Here is an 18,229-nt window from a genome sequence, read left to right as displayed (position 1 = left end):
CGGATTTAGTGCCGTTAATGCTCACTCGCTGTTTCTTGTCCTGTAACCACGCCCTAATCCATTTTAGAATATCTACTTTAATGCCATGAGCCTCCACTTTTCTTATTAGTCTTTCGTGGGGGACTCTGTCTAAGGCTTTGCTAAAGTCGAGATATACCACATCATAATTGTGTCCTTCGTCCACTGAAGAGAAAAAAAAATGAAAATAATGTTTATAGATTAGTGAGACATGAACGCCCGCTTGTGAAGCCATGTTGGGAATTATTGATCAACTTGTGCTTCTCCAGGTGATTTAGAATAGAGTTGAAATGATTGTTTCCAGTAATTTGCCTATAATTAATTGATGTTAGACTAATTGGACGGTAGTTAGAGGATAGTGATCTATCTGCCTTCTTGAAAATCGGTATTACATGTGCTATCCTACGGGATTCTGGTAATGCATCCGTTTTTAAGGACATGTTAAACAACTTTGCTAAGTGCATGCTAAGCTCTTCCTTACATTCCTTTAATACTCTGGCAAATACCTCATCGGGACCTGGTGACTTTTTAGGCTTTAGTTTGTCTATTTGCTTACTAACATCATTACTACTCACTACTATCACACTTAATTTATTTGCTTCACAATCTCTGTATAGAGTCGGTGCCTTGGGTATCATGTTCAAATTTTCGGTGGTGAAAACGGTTGAAAAATATTTATTCAGATTATTGCTCATTTCTCCGTCGTTATCAGTTAGCTCGCCGCTATCCAACTGTATTGGAACAATCTTTTCTCGTGTTTTAGTTTGATACATTTGATAGAATCCCTTGCGGATTGACTTCGCCTCCCTTGCTACCTTAAGTTCATTATTCCTCATTGCTTTTTTTATCTCGGCCTTAACCCTACTGGCCCGTACCTTATAATAATCTCGGAGGTAAACTTCACGATTTATTCTTCTTATAGCCTTCCTTTGTCCAATAATGTTCTTTAAATAAATATTTATACATTTAGAGTCATTGTTGTTTGATCTGAGTTTTCTGTTCGGTATGTCCTGTCTTTGTGCATTAAATAACTCATTATTTAAGTTGTTGTGGAACTCGTCAACCTGAGATCTCGTTATCAGGTCATCCTCAACCGTCAGGTCACCAGGCAAGGTGAGGTCGCCCTCTGTGGGTACATTATGTGAGGACACCTCATGTGAGGTCACGTAATTCCCCCCCAAGCGTGATACCCCTTCTCTCATTTGCCTCTTCAAACTATCAAAGTTTGCCTTTCTGAAATCTGGGACCTTTGTGGAAATTTCCTTGCAGTTGCCCTGAAATTCTAACTGGAATCTAATTTCTTTATGATCGCTGTTAGCAAGTTCGTTCCCTACCTCGACATTACTTATGAGGTTTTCTCTGTTTGACAGAACTAAATCGAGTATAATATTACCCCGGGTGGGTTCGGTTATATGTTGGCTTAGGAAACAGTCCTGGATTGTTTCAAGAAAATCCTCTGATTCTGAGTTACCCGTAAGGCCAATCCAATTTATTTGGCGAAAGTTAAAGTCGCCTACTATACAGACTTGGCTATGTATGGAAGCTCTGCGCATTTCATCCCAAATAAGTCGCTCATTAACTCTATCAAGATTAGGAGGTCTATATATTACTCCTGTGATTAATTTTTCCCTCCCATCGATTAATTCTATCCAATTTTTTCTGTATTCTGCTCAGTTTTTATTTCCTTTTTTATTTCACAACGCAGATTATCCCTGACATAGATTGCTACTCCACCTCCTTTTCTAATCTGCCTATCGGTATGGAATAATTTGTAACCTGCAATTTGGTATTCGACAGGTAACTCACGTGATTCTGGGTTTTTCCATGTTTTGTTGAATGCTATTATATCGATTTTTTCGGTAGATAACAACGCCTTGATTTCATCCATTTTGTTTCTCATACTTCTACTGTTTGCGTAGTAGACATTTAAGTTAGTCGTGTTCTGAGTCCTCTCTTTGTCTCGTTAAGTTTTAACTCCGTGTCTAATTTAGTTTTGTCATAATTCCTAGCACTATTTCCCTGTAACCTTTCACTTTGTTTACCCTCTCCCACTGCAGTCTCTTCCACTCCCGTGCTCATGTGTTCCCCTCGCAGTTTAAAGACTTCGACATCTTTTGAACTGCCCTCTCGAGAGAGCCAGCCAGGGTTCCCACCCCATCCCTAGACAGATGCACCCCATCCCTAGCATCCAGGTTCCTTCTGCCGTAGAAGTTGTCTCAGATCTCAATGAATGGGACTGATATTGACTTGCAATATCTGTCAAGACGACCGTTGACACCAACTGCCCTTGACAACCATTCACCACCAACTCCTCTTCTAGGCAAGACACCACATACTATCGGGATCCCTTCCCTATCTCTAACCTTCCCCAGCGCCTCCCTGTTCCTCTTGAAAAGTTCCTTACTCCTAACCTTTTCCATGTCGTTACCTCCTACACTAAGACACTCTACTGGCTTGGTACCCTCCCCTGACAAAACCTTATCTATCCTCTCAGATATATGCCCTATCCCAGCCCCAGGAAAACACACCCTAGTCTTAAGTTTCCTATGTCTTGCACAAAAACTCCTATCTAAGAACCTCACCTGGCTGTCCCCAACTACCACGACCTTACCACTGGGCAGGGTCTGAACAACTGCCCTTTTCTCTCCTGGCACTACACCGTTCTGCCTCTTCTTTTCCTCGCTAGCTTCCTCCAACACTTTGTAGGGGTTACTGCACTCCACACCCTGGTCAACTTTCCTGTGTCTGACCCCAGTCCCCTTGGAGATAACCACTCTCCACGCCTGCTCCTCCTGACCCTCCTTCGCAGGTGTCCTGCTAGGCAGGACACCTACGTGATGGAGTTCAGTCCTGAGGGCTACGTTCTCCCCCTTTAAAACGTCTATCTCTCTCCTCAACTGCTCCAACTGACTTAACAGAGTAGCCAAGAGGTCGTCTTTCCTCACACACCGTCCCTCTTCCCCCACAACACAACGATCCACGGCGGCCATTTCCTTTGGTCATTAACACGAGCACTTAGGGCACGTCCTTCTTCAAGCTTCAACTCTGGCTATTGGAAAGTTCCGGGTTTGAGGGATTCCGGATAACGGAGATATAACTGACTAATACAATGACCACAGGTCAAAAGACTCTACGGCTGCTGAGAATGCTGCTGTTCCTACCAGAAAGCAGCTTCAAATGCGAGTATTTGACAGACATGAGGCAAGAGGATGTCTTTTAAATACTTTTAACACTCTAATTTACTTTCGTACTGAACCATTTATTCAGTTTAAAATGTGTATAGATATTTTAGCACGCTGTGCATTTTTCAGTGTTTTACCCCTTAGAGCCAAGCAAGACCTGAGGCAGTGAATTTTTTTTCTTCGCAGGCATAACCCTTCTATTCTAGACCTAATGATAAAACTGTAACGAACAATTTTGTAAAGCATTTTTGCTAACCACCCCCTATAACCCCATTTTTGGTGCATATTTTTTTTTCCAACAGAATGATGCCGCAACACTTGGACCTCATTTTTTTTACCCTGCAATGGAGTTGATTTTCGCTTATCTATATGATCGAGCTTTACGACGTGAACGAAGGTATCGGGACCCTTTAGATCCCATGAATATAAGCAATGAAAATCTACTTAGATACTATAGGTTTCCTCGACGTGAAATATTAAGACTGTGAAGAATTAGACCCATTTTTAAGGTAGAGAACTACAAGATCTCATGCTGTGCCCACACACACGCAAGTGTTAGTAGCCTTAAGGTTTTATGCAAGTGGAACCTTCCAAAATGTACTTGGTGATAAAGTTGGTGTTACCTAAGCTAGTGTCAGTAGAATTATTAGAAATGTGACCCAAATTCTCTCAGATAGGGCATGGAATGAAATAAAGATTCCAACAGGTGCTGTAGAAATAGCAAGAACTGTGCCTGGTTTTGCCAGAATAAGAAACTCTCCAAGATTCATTGGTGCAATTGATGGAACACATATACCCATAAAAGCACCAAGTGAAAATGAATGAACATATGTAAACAGGAAGCGATACCACTCTCTCAATGTGCAAGTAGTATGTAATGCCGACGGGTTGATCACAAGCCAACCTGGGCCAACTGCTTACTTCGCCGTCCGTCGCTTTAAGGCTGGTGATTTTAGAGATAATTATATGCTTGATAAGTTGAAATTGCACGGTTAAGATTTTTTCTTTTTTAGCCAATCGTTGTGCCTAGGACATAGCCTCTAATGCTAAATGGGGCTAGGTCTAAGCTCTAGCCTAAATCAAGTATCACTTACTTAACCGCCCAGTACATGGTAAAGCATACATTTGCAGATTGAAGGAACGGCACACTATTTCAGCTAGGTTTAACCTTGCATATCGACTAAGTTTGAATTCACTGATCATATAGCTTATGCTGAGCCTAATACCTTCCCCCAAAACAAACTAAGACACTTGACGGCACATACATAATTAGTGCCCCACACTTAATTTCTTTATTAGGCTTACATTTGGTCGTTGAACAAAGGTTACAATAATGGTGCTGTAGGGCAATTAGTCTAGGTTTATATGGAAGCAAGTAAATAATTACTCATTGTTTGATAATGCAGCCATACATGTTATATTTATTGTGGTTATAGATAGAAGAGTGGTCTGAGGGAGTAAGTTCCCCAAGGGCATTTTAGCTTTTTATATACAGTATATTTCGGGTTATATTTTATATTTACCTAGATTTTTTTTTCATTACTCCTGTTATTCCAGGTGACAGTGGGCACCCATTAGAGCCATTCCTCATGACACCATTCGGAAACCCCTCAAAACCTGCAAAGGAGAGATATAACAAGTCATACCAAACTGTGAGAGGTTGTAGAGCAAACTTTTGGGATCCTAAGATCAAGATTTATATGCCTTCACCGTTATGGCCGATCACTTCAATCGGACCTTTCCAAATGTGCCAAAGTTGTAATTGCAAGTTTCAATCTTCACAATTATTGTGTAATGAGAACGATACCACTTCCCCATGACATGGTCGACATTGATGGAGAGATAGACAATCTAGCTGTAGGTGTTGCCGAAGCAGGGACGGGCCAAGCATTCACAGCCAATATAGTTCGTAATTGGTTTAGTTAATATTTCTTTTGCTCTAAGTTTTAGAATTAGTTTTTTATTACAGTAGACAGAGGTAATGCAAATAAAGCGAACATTGATTTCACTTTTATTTTCAATATACTGTACATAATAAAATAAACTTCTATATAGAAAATAAAGAAAAATAAATTGGCTATCTTTTGCATTCTTATGATAAACATTTGATATATGAAAATACAGTATCTGCTATATTCTTGAGCAAAATTGATTACAATCTATATATATATAACAAAGAAGTATGTCTTTTTGTTTGTGTGTGTGTGTCCGCACGAGAATCTCGGAAACTACTTTACCGATCTGTAGTGATGATGGATGGTGTTATATGTAGTGATGATGGATGGTGTTATATGTAGTGATGATGGATGGTGTTATATGTAGTGATGATTGATGGTGTTATATATAGTGATGATGGATGGTGTTATATGTAGTGATGATGGATGGTGTTATATGTAGTGATGATGGATGGTGTTATATGTAGTGATGATGGATGGTGTTATATGTAGTGATGATTGATGGTGTTATATGTAGTGATGATTGATGGTGTTATATGAAGTGATGATGGGTAGTATTATATGAAGTGATGATGGGTAGTATTATATGAAGTGATGATTACACAATAAAATAATAACAGTTTATTGCTAAAAAAAATATACTTTGCTGTACCGTTATAGTGAAAAACATGGTGGAACTTACATACACCGTTAATGAACTATTGATGGAAGAAGAAGTTTTGAGGACTGAACAGTGAGACAATGTGGAGCCTCCAGGAGGGTGGCGTCCTACCGTTGCCTAGCTACTTCACTCCTGAGCAGTTGCTCCAAGTATGTAAGGGATTCCTTCGTCTTAACTTGGAGTACTGCTCTTATATCTGGGGTGGCTCTTCTTATGGCCAGCTGCTAGATAGGGTGGAATAAAAGGCATTACGTCTTATTAACTCTCCTCCTTTAGTTGACAATCTCTCTTCCCTTTCTCTTCGCAGCAATGTTGCTTCACTCTCTCTCTTTTACAGGTACTTTAACGGGCAATGTTCAATGGATTTAGCATCCTGTGTACCGCCGGCAAGGCCGTGGTCTCGTAATACACGTCTTGCCCGCGGTGCCCACCGTTTCTCTGTGGATGTCGGTCACACTAGAATAACCCGTTAAAGTACTTCCTTCTTTCCTCATACAGCGAAACTGTGGAATGCTCTGCCTTCTTCCGTGTTTCCATACTTATACAATCTGTTTCACTTTAGAAAGCTGGTTTTCCGGCATCTTCGTGGTGTAGATTAATACTATATAAACTTTTTCAACTCTATATACAATTTCTTTCTATTCTTATTTTTGTCGCACCCCAGGCCCCGTTGTGGGTCGTTTGCCCTGTGCCCAGGTGGGCTACTTCCCATAAAAACCCCCACTATTATCACATTGACCAAAATTAAAGGACTTCTAGGAGAAGTAAACACCTCCACATACCCATATCCTAAACACAAACAGTATCATGGGGTAGGATTTTTTGACTGCACTGCTTTTGCAATGGTTTGCAGTGCAGATGCAATGCCCTCGGTGTTAGCTACAAGTTTAACCATGTTGGTTGAACTGTTAGATGAAATTTTTTCAGTGTTGGTTGCAACTTCCTGAACAAAATTAACAAGCTCTATCAAACTGTTCCTCATTTGTGACTGAACCTGAATCACCTCCGGAATAAGATTTGCATCTTTTAGGGCAGAAGGGGTTCGTGGCCTGGTGCCACTTCTGCTCCTCGTATGACTTGTAATTGGTATTTGAGATGAACCCGGTTCATCAGTGGGATCACCATTTAAAGTTGACCTAGTCTGGTTATCATCAGAAGGGGTATGAGACCTACTTCGCTGTTCCGTGGTAGCAGCAAGAGGTCTTGCTTGAGCTACATCTTTCTACAACATATGTTCTGGATGATGAAGATTCCTGAATGTTTTGATGTGATGAAGTTTCAGGTTCTAAAAGCACAATGGGTACTGTTATATCATGTTCCTCTTTATCTTCAGTCAGCACGATGGTTAGAGAATCCTCTTTCTCTTGAACGGGCCTAAATGTAGATTCCGCTCTTGAATGAAGAGCCGTAAACCTAGCTCCTGAAGGTCCGGGGGTTTGTTCTCTTTCTTCTTCTGGAAAGAAATATATAATGACTTGATTTAAGTCTATGTTTAAGGGTATGCTTGAAATATTATAATTAAAAATATATTTCAGTTTATAGAAAAAGAAGGGTCTGAAAAATAGTGTTGACCATCCAAAGTTAATGTATAAAATAGTTTTAATTGTAAATGGTAACTAAATAAACTTGGTTACAATATTATAAATTAATTTAATTATAATATAGTGCATTTAGTTCCTGGCGGTAAATTTCTTATATTTTCACTACTCATTTTTTCAATTAAAATATGATTTATAACAACATTTAATATCATATAACTTAGGGAAGCAATAAGCCAGCTAGAAATTAAAACAACTAACTAATGTTGTTTAATTTTTAAATATACATAAATTCATTATATTTTAAGAGTAAGCTTTAACCTATAAAACTGAAAATAGGGAACCAAAAGTATTTTTTGAAATACAAACAAGGACAGAAAAGAACAAAATATATCAGAGGGTTGGAAAAATATGTTGAGTGAATTTAACAATAAGTTCTTCATTTTCCAAATTCCCTGGAATCCCATGTATATAGGCTGGATCTAAGAGTTGAAGAACAGCCTCTTCAATTGCAGTGTATGTATTTCCAATTTGGGGGCCGCCTCCTTCAAGAGAGAAAAAAAAAATACAAACTTTCTTACTGTGAGCTGTGGTTACATACACTGTACGCTACTATGTTATATTTGGTAGGAATCATACAGTTAGAAAGGAATCTATTGAAATAGTTCAATACATTCTAACCTAACCTATCATTTTATCTGTATCCTACCTACCGAGGGGCCTTTACCCCCCAAAATTATCCTCTATCTATATCAAAAGTAAATTAGATTTACTGTAACAAACATAATGGGGTAAAATAGTGAAAACAATAATCGCAGCCAGACTTTTTCAACCTGTATTGGTTGCCTATAAGACCAAAAAATTAATATTTGTATATTGATCTTTACAAAACATGAAATTAAATCACTTGATGAATCAAGATTAATGGGGGCGCTGGTGGGTAGAGCGGTACCGCTCTTGCCTCGCTAGAGAGATGTCACGGGTTCGATTCCCGGGCTGGTGGAAAGTTGTTCGGACACACTTCCCAGCCTCCCTTGGTCCCTGTAGGTACCTGCTGTAAATCGAAAGTTGCGAATTCATATTCAGGGAAAGTTGTTGGAGCTTCCAATAACTTGCTTAGACATAAACCATTGACTCTTCAGGCTTCTATGCCCTTGACTCTTCAGGCTTCTACGCCCTTAACTCATGAGACATAAGGCAAGCATGAACTTAGCATGCTACCCTGTTGGGCGCTGTAAACGCTTCTGCACTTCACCTTACACAAGGATGTAGTGGGTGCCCAATAAATAAAATAAAAAATAAAAATAAATAAAATTTAATGCAATAAAAAGAAGTAGAAAACATGAGGAATTCTATGGCAAGCTACATATTATGACCTTCATTACCTTCGGAAATAACGTAATTACTAATATGAAGTTGATAATACTAACCAAACCTACCTAACCTTACCAAACTTCCTTACCAACGGGTGGGCTCCGCCACCCTGGACCACCCAGAAGGATATTAAATATCTCTGTTCTAGGTCATTTGTGACAAAATGAATAGTGTTTTAAAATTGTTTCAACTATATGATAGGTATATTAAGAAAATCTAAATGTTGTGGGGCAATTATTAGCAGTAATACCGACTAGCCTTTGGGTTCATTTATCGGCGATACAGTTTTTCCTAATTACTCACACAGCAAACTTCGAAGAACGATATTTCTTTTAATGAATGTGTTCATATAAGGAAAATTTGTTTATTAATTCACGATGAAGAGCCACCATACACTACTTCCTTGAGTTTACAACCATCTCAAATCGTAGCAAGCCTCAGAAAAAACAGAGTTAAGTTTGTTTCAGAGTGGAAATCAACACCTAGGGTAAAATATTAGGACTTACCTTATTCCATCACTATATTTCTTATGTTGTGCTGATTTTTTCTTTACGCTTACACGTAAATCGGAAAACTTCCGCCTGACCTCAACAACATTGTAGGGGATTAGAGCCACAACATTCACTGCCTTTACAACTTCTTCCCAGGCATGATTCTTCAATTTGACTGTACATCTCGAGTCTAACTTCCCTAAGATTATTTTCTTTCTTTTGGCGACTTCACACACCATGGTGTATACTTCCTCCTCACTGAAATTTGGTCGTCTCTTCTTTGCGTCCTTCTATCTCACTAATATCACGTGTGTCGATCTCAGCTGATTTCTACTTCCCTTGTGATTGGTTGATGATTTTGTTAACTGAGAGCCGATTGGCCAACTAGCTCCTACACTGCCATCTACCTTCGGACAAGAGAACTGAATTTACAGGGTAAACACTAGTGTTACGGACTGCTTACGGGACTGTAAGGAGTCTGTAAGATATGGTACTGTATCTTGCTGCTGTACGTAACTTATGAGGTGTTTTGAGTGTGCGGCCCCTGGCCTCCATCCACATCAGTGAACCTTGAGTATCAATTTATATTGCTGGATATCCTAACTTTATGCTTTGTATGTAGTTTGATGTAATGATGTAATATAAACTCCGACATTGCTACTTAAGGTAAGCAACCATTTCGAGTGCCTATTTAATTCTTATAGCTTAATGTAAATATTTTTTCCTGGTATCAACCAATTCAGAACAAACGCTTTCTGTGGAGTATGAATGACATAGGACTAATTTTAGTTATAAAATAAAATAATCCCTACCCCTGCACCACGTCCTCTTCACCAAAGGTTAGCATGGGTCCGCATAGTCTCCGTTAAAATAAACTACGTGAAATGGTATAATATTATACTGTAATCCATACATACAGTATCAAATATAATATGTTCCTAGGTGCTATCTAGCATGTCTGGTACAGTAAGTATGGTGAGTGAGTATTGAGTAGCAGTAGCCAAGCAAGCAATAATAGGCAGCAGTTCCCGACAAGCGTTCAAGGAAAGTTGACGCACTGCTCGTGCCCCCCCCCCGATCCTCTTGTGTGTTTTTTTGTGCTTTTTTATGCTGTCTTGTACGTTTCTCTTGCACAATAGCCATTACCATGCCAAGGACAAGTCGGATAGCCATAACACGAAAGATTAAAGCTGGTGCAGCTACCAAGGAGAGATATATGGAGAGTGGCGACTCGTGAGTAATATCATGTTCAAGGAGGGGACTACAGTAGGTTCCATAATTAGACATTACTGCTGTATGTACACCACAAGTACAACGTTTTTTTATAACAAGCTTTATCTGCGCCAGTACCTCCATGGGGCTTACTTGGATGTTATGGGGTGGAATAGGGGTCAATTTCTTTGACGGCCCATAGCTGAATATGTATGTTTTCCGAACGAAACTAAAAATTGCTTCAAAAATTGTGAAACGAATTCCAAAGTCGAAGCAGCTGTTTCTTGGAGAATGAAAGAGGAAACTTTGGTAGCATTTATATTCCTATTGACCCATATTCCATGATACCACGAAATATTATGTGACAAACTAGTCCATCATTTTACCATGGAAACAGACAATATAGGAATTATATTTTTTTCTGCAACCATTGAAGATAAGTTAAAAACCACTGAAGGTTTAAAAAAGAATCACATTGGAGTTCATTCTTTATTCTTATTCTTAATTTCTTCACATTTAAACTCAATAAAAATCGAGAAATGTTTCCTATGAACTGAAATCCTATAAAATGTCACTGTATTAGCCGCAATATGCCCTAAAAAATCAAACCGACTTCTCCCTATTATTAACCAGGAAAAACTATTTTGACTTTTTGGGGTATTATATTTGTTTTGTTTTTTAAGTCAATGCTCTGAATGGGTGATATGAAAGGTGAGTGTTTTTAATGATAAGACTGACATAGTGCAACGCGGGTGAGTTGTGTACAATACAATGATAGGATTAAACTGAAATATGAATTCTGCATTTTAATTTATTGAAATGCAGAATTCCAATGGACGTTTTATATATTATAAAATGGTAATTTATTTAAATTATATTAATGGTCAAACATTAGGGTATCCAGCCTACCTAACCACAGTTTGACCACTTGGGTCTCTTTAAGGAATTTTAGCAGTGCATTGGTGACTCGGTCATTATCTGCCAGGCTGCCTGTGGTGAAGAGACCCTCCAGCCTTGATCATGGCAGTTTGTGTTGCCTCCTCATATTAAAGTAGCTTAGACAGTGACAGAAAATATGATTTATTGATGGAGTGTGAATGATTGGTTAGCGTAGGGCCAGCAAAAGGCGGCAGTCGGACACTTTCCGGGTTTGTTTGCTCACTCAAGGATTAACCTCTAGTATGCGGCTTTTAAACAAAAGTCCTCAGTGTGCAGGAGCAGGGAAACCAACCGTGTAGACTAGCTAAATCACCACTCCAGTAAAGCCCCTTTTTGGGGCACTGACAGAAGGAATTCCACGTAGCTAATTATTTACGAAATACTTTACGGTGCTACAGAGGCCATGCAGGGGTAAAACAAAGCTGATGGGATAGCTAGTACATGAGGAGGACACGTCCTCATTATGCCGTCCAACAAGCGTTCATGGCCTCTAAGAGAGTCTAGTCAAGTAAAAATTACTAATATTAAACAAATCTGCGATTGCTTATACATGAACAATATAATTTTCTCTAATGCATATGAGGACTGTTATACAGTAGACAATTATTAAGTTTATTTTATTTCTTCCGTATTGTAATATATTACGTGAAAACATTACTAAGTAATTTCGAAGTTACCATATTTATCATCTATATTTGACAGATCCAAACAAATGAAGAAGAGACCTGCAGACAAAGCGATGATGATGACCATCCGCGCCAGGATCGTGTGGCTATCTCTGTATGGCATGTCAGCTCGGGATATATCCCTGGAGACCATGACCAGCGTGTCCACAGTTTACAGGTGGATACGGCGGTGGCAGAGGGATGGCACGGTGGCAGATAAACCTAACCGAGGAAGACGTCGCGTTTCCATGTGGGAGTTCTACCAGGATGGTAAAACTAATGAACCATCACATACATATTCAGAGAAAAATATATTTTTTCGCACTCTGCCACTGTACTGTAACTCACCTCCAGCAGATGGTATATATCAGAAAAGTTTGATAAGAAGCGTATTGCCCTGTACTTATGACTTCGTGATGAAAACTTATAATGAGGAAAACAGAGCAAATAAACTTATGTACCAACCAGGTAAATATTAGGTATATCATCCCTCCATACAGTGTCTGGAAACCTGTGAGATATTAACACACCCAGAGAGAATTACGTACCTGTACAGATCAAACATTGTCTTATAAAGCCACGTGTTGCATGAGAAATAATAATTAGGTGTTGTAGAGTGATGATGACGCTGATATTAAATAAGCTATATTTGTGTCTAGTTTTATTTTAACTTCCTGTATCTTACATCCCTGATATATTTTGTTCACAACTCTATGTAAAGGATATATATATATATATATAAATGTGTGTGTGTGTGTGGATCCTTTTCATGGGTAATATGAGATAGCATAAGTTTCAAGAAAATTACTTCTAAGTGGATACTAAATTGACATGATCTGTAAAAATTTATCTTTGCCTTTCGGCAAATTAAGTCAACAAATAGTATTCTAGATATCAGATTTAATGTGGCTTGACTTAATCGAAATTAATCTATACGTGATAAAGAACTACTTGTTTCGGGAACATTATTGCATACCAAATACAACTTAACCTACTTTCTTCATAATTATTTCTTTAACACAAACACACACACACACACACACACACACACTCACACATCCAACTTTTCAGAGAAAAGTTTAAGGGATTAGAAAACTTGCCTGGAAAATTTAAATCCATGATCACTGTGGTTATGTAATAGGTACGTGTATTACACTGGTCTATAATCAAACATTTTTATTTTTTCTAAAGGAAAATATGTTACTTTAACAATTTTTGGATGATCTTCCAGAATATGTAAGTAGATTTTGCCTATCACATTTGGTTTTCTTTAAAAAAAATCACATTAAATCTTTAGGCAGATAGTGTATTTGAAGAAAGTTCTGTATTTGGGGAACATAGAACAATGTAGCATTTCATGTTTTATAATTGAGGTGGCATATTAAAATGTACTCTGACTTAAAATGCATGAGCTGAGAGTCAATTGGATGTATAGAATTGCTGCCTGTTTGATTTTCGAATATTTGCTGCGTACGGTTCATTACGTTTCAAGCACCAGCGGTAGTCAGCCATCATGCTGACGTCCCATTGCCCTTGGTATATCTGCTCCGTTATGGCAATGTCCTGGTAAAACCGCCCACCTTGCTCTTCACTGTATGTCCCACAGTTATCAGGAAAATACTCAAAGTGGGAGTTCAAAAAGAGCATTTTCATACTCATGCGACAGCCTAGATCATGAAGACCGTCTATCATATTCTGAACTAGCTGTTTGTATTCTGGAAATCGAAAGTTTCCCAACAATTTCTGGATAACAGCCTCGAAAGCAAGCCAAGCTTTCAACTCCATGTCATTCATATTGCTCTCAAAAGTAGTCTTTGAAAAGGTCACGAATTTGTGGTCCCACAAAAACTCCAGATTTCAACTTCCCTTCATTGATCTGTGAGAATTTCCTGGCTAGGTACTTGAAAGACTCATTTTCCCTGTTGAGGGCTTTAACGAAGTTCTTCATAAGACCTAGCTTGATGTGTAGTGGCGGTAACAACCTTTTTCGTACCAATTAAGAGAACTATTAGGGCATTTCTAGTTCATGGCAAAAACTGCAGTCTAGGCGGCCAATCCTTCTGAACAAAGTGCTGTTCCAGAGGGACGAGAAACATGGGTACTTGGCTTAGACGCCTTGAAGACCAAGCAGAAGAGCAATGACTCGTAGATCTGTACAGATCAGTCAGATGTGTTGATGATATTTAAGCGCTCTTATTAAGATTTCTATATTTTCATATGTCTCAGGCATTTACACGGAGGGTCCCACAGGGATGGAGGCAACTGAAGGTCCGTTACGCAGCAGTACTGCTTTTTGGCTCATCTTCGAAGAATCTATAAACAACCACTACTCACCTGCTGTGTATGTCGTTCCCAGGTGCTCGATCAAGCCTTTGATATTACTGCAGAAAACCAAAGAACCTTCTTTCTCAAAAAAGTTCCAGAAATTCCTTCTCTCGATGGCGGTACCAGGTATATGTTGTGCCCTTTGCTAGCAGGTTCGTCTCCTTTAATCTCAACCCCAGTAGTTGGGCGGATTCTTTCAGCAGATTGAGATCTCTAGTGAGATCATTCTGTTCGGTCTGACTCAGTGGCCCTGGAGTTTCGTCTTCCCTTGGTTGATATGCCTACAGCTTTCCATACACACTGCCTTCTTCCATTTCGGACTCAGAGGAGCACTCAGAGGTCGCCAAAGGAACTGGAATTGGTACCTCAGCACTGTGTGGGATCCGTCTGTTGGCAAAATTCAAATACTTCAAATTCGGATTCATAATTCTAGCCTTGATTCTCTTGTTGAAGCCTTTGATGCTCGTCAGGCAGAAATACCAATTGTCATAATGATACTGCTGCTCCCGCCAAACCATTGTGACTCGAAATGGCAGACTTTTGAGTTTTCCCAAAGGACCACCTGCGAAGCTTTGACACACAGGATTGGCATGCAATATGAAGAGCAAAAGGTTTGTCTTGACCTCTTAGCTTGCAGCCAAAATACGCATGATGCAGCTGTTTGACATATGAGGTTATGCTGCATCTTGTATCCACTGTGGTAAACCTTCCACATATGTAACAAAACTTATCCGGTAAGTTGACGCACTCTCTAGGCCTATTGACAGTCCTGACACAGAATAAGTGTATAGTTCTAATTCTTACCACGTCCATAAAATCCAAACCTGATGTTACAGAACAACATAATATATATTCTATTTATTATTATAATAGACACATTTAAAAAGTATAACAGGTTACATAATATTCTTTAATGTAAAGCGGTGTTATACAGTATAACTAAGACTTTCGGGACATGTTATTTCAGGAGAGAATGGTAGCAATCGTGTATGAATCTGTATTGGTGGTTGTTGCCATGGTTGTGATCGCTGGACCTGTAATTAGTCAGAACGTGGGTGAACCCTTGAAGCAGGTGGGCGTGGATGTGGGCGTGATGGTGGGTCAGGTGGTGGAGCACCATCTCACCGGCTGTCACCTGGTGCTCATCACCACTACACAACACTCACCTATATTCTCCAGTATAATCAGGTGAACTATACCTTCGTTTTCTTTGTGTATTAACACGACATCATGATCGTTTGATTGCTGATATTAAGATTATAAAAAGAAAGAAGTTTAATGTTCTCTCGGAACCAGTTGGCCCAGGACCCTGTCCTGCAGGATACAAAAATAAACTATACAGCCTTAACAACATCATCCTGGAGAAGTCGACTTGTGTAAGAGACTTAGGGGTACTTGTAAGCCCGGATCTACGGCCTAGAAAATAGTGCATTAATGTTCGAAATAAGGCAAACAGAGTATTTTTTTTTATTAGTGGCAAACAGAGTATTAGGTTCTATATCTAGAAGTGTAAGTAATAAGAGTGCAGAGGTCTTACTGCAACTATATCTTGCGTTAGTCAGGACGCACGTCGAATATGCGGTTCAGTTCTGGTGCCTTTATTATAGAATGGATATCAATTCACTGGAGTCGGTGCAGCGAATAATGACGAAAATGATTCCGGGACTTAGAAACCTTCCATATCAAGATAGGTTAAAGAAACTGAACTTGCATTCCCTAGAAAGACGAAGAGTGCGGTGAGATATGATAGAAGTATTTAAGTGGGTGAAAGGAATCAATAAAGGAGATATAGATAAAGTTCTTATAATATTCGAGCAGGATAGGACTCGTAGCAACGGATTTAAGTTGGATAAGTTTAGGTTTAGGAGGGAGATAGGAAGGAACTGGTTCACAAATAGGGTGGTGGACGAGTGGAACAAGCTTAGCAACTTTGTAGTAAGTGCTGTAACGCTGGAAAGTTTTAAAAGGAGGCCCGATAGATTCATGGATGATAGAGAGTGGTAGTAACTCTCGACAGGAGCTGCCATGCAATGGCCAACCGGCCTATTGCAGACTCCTTATTTTCTTATGTTCTTTTGTTCTTATGTTCTTATGTGTTCCTCAGACACATGAGTGTGGGTTTGGAGGCTGGCGTGGTAGTGGAGGCAGGGTGGGTGTTGTCTCAGGACCAGCTGACCCAGGACAACCTCCTCCAGGGGCTGTGGGGGGACACCAGAACCACCTGCCGGGCACTCATCCTTGATTTCACCACCACTAGCAACAACACCCAACTCTCCCTGAGGTTATAAAGATTTCTTACGTCGATAAGTAATTAGATGATCAAATATTTACATCATTTGATATAAAACGATGCAATGACTCACAGTTTCAGAGAATGATGAATTAATAAGAAAAAACAGGTTCCCAGCGCTGTTCCAACAGCAGATATTGTACAGGGTATATGCATATAAAATTATAACCTCACGTAATCTATATCAATTCCGTGGAATCGCATTATAATATTTGACTCACCTATTATGATTATAATTACTACAGCATGAAAATGAGGTTCCATTTTTCTTATGTCACTGAATACTATGTTGAGGTATCAAATGTCAGTACCTGAAGCCAACCAATGTAAGAGAAGACATGTTCAGTTTTACACAAATAAACATATATTATATATGGATATTGGATACAAAGTCATTGAACCTCTCAAAATAACAATACGTAATGAAATAAGGTTCGAAAAGTGATTGATAGATACAAATACATACAATAACTCTCACTATTATCTGGGGATCCTGTGCTCTTACTGACACTCATAATGTCCCTACAGTACACAAGCTAGTTTAACATACCGCTCCTTCATGGTCTCTGTTTTGTCTTTCCCTTTTTTTTCACAAGGACTCTTCTTATTATTACATCATGCAAAGTTTGTTTTGAAAATCACTGATCACGTTGCAAATTGTTATCATTTATATTTTCATTTGTAATTAATAACAGTGATATAAGCGAATAGCAATTTCATACTGTCGAAACCGACTTTGAACAGTGTATCTGTATGGTAAATAATACTGGTAAGAAGCTGGAAGATTATGATAACAATGTATCATTTTAGTTGTTTAGGTATGACGACATAACTTTTCATCTATGACTAACAGGCACTTTAATATTGTTTCTCGATATTTACGAAACTCTGGTACATAACAGAGTTATTATACTGTATTACATACGCTTCTCAATATAGGTTATTAGAGACAGCAAGAATGTGGTTTCTGCCAGAAATGCGGGTGGTAGTGGTGGGTGGGAAAGAAGGAGTGGAGGACGTCCTCCTCCACCGTAATTTCCGCAACACCGTCCACGCCCTTTACCTGGCCCTCCACGACCTATCTCTCCACACCCCACCACTACACAGTAGCACACGGCTTAGGAGGGTCCTCCCCCAGAAAGGTCAGTAAGCAATGTTGGGTGAGTAACATTTTGGTTTATATATATATATACATATATATATATATATATATACATATATATATATATATATATATATATATATATATATATATATATATATATATATATATATATATATATATATATATATATATATATATATATATATATATATATATATATATATATATATATATATATATATATATATATATATATATATTTCATGTAAATCCTGATATATTGGGCTAATGAAATATATATATTAATAAAATCACACAGGAAAAAGAGAAACAATGGAGCACCTTAACTTTCTCAATGAATTTGTCCCGTTAGTTCAGTCCCTTAATTTATTAAACATTAATATTGTTTTTAAGTATGACTCAACTATTAGAACATAAGAGCATAAGAAAATAAGGAGTCTGCAATAGGCCGGT

The 18,229-nt window shown here is 38.7% G+C and overlaps 1 protein-coding gene across 1 annotated transcript in view; it reads left to right on the top strand.

The window, feature by feature from the left end:
* LOC121873797 overlaps positions 1-18,229 on the top strand; it is a 75,281-nt gene that overhangs the window by 7,241 nt on the left and 49,811 nt on the right. The window contains exons 2-4 of the mRNA XM_042377500.1: positions 15,328-15,548; positions 16,465-16,641; positions 17,590-17,792. Coding sequence (XP_042233434.1) covers positions 15,334-15,548; positions 16,465-16,641; positions 17,590-17,792 — 595 coding nt within the window. The 5' untranslated portion in view covers positions 15,328-15,333. The remainder of the gene's footprint in view (positions 1-15,327; positions 15,549-16,464; positions 16,642-17,589; positions 17,793-18,229) is intronic.

This window comes from Homarus americanus, unplaced genomic scaffold (assembly GCF_018991925.1).
Source record: "Homarus americanus isolate GMGI-L3 unplaced genomic scaffold, GMGI_Hamer_2.0 scaffold25827, whole genome shotgun sequence".
NCBI classification, from domain to species: Eukaryota; Metazoa; Arthropoda; class Malacostraca; order Decapoda; family Nephropidae; genus Homarus; species Homarus americanus.
This window is presented reverse-complemented; position numbering and strand designations above follow the sequence as displayed.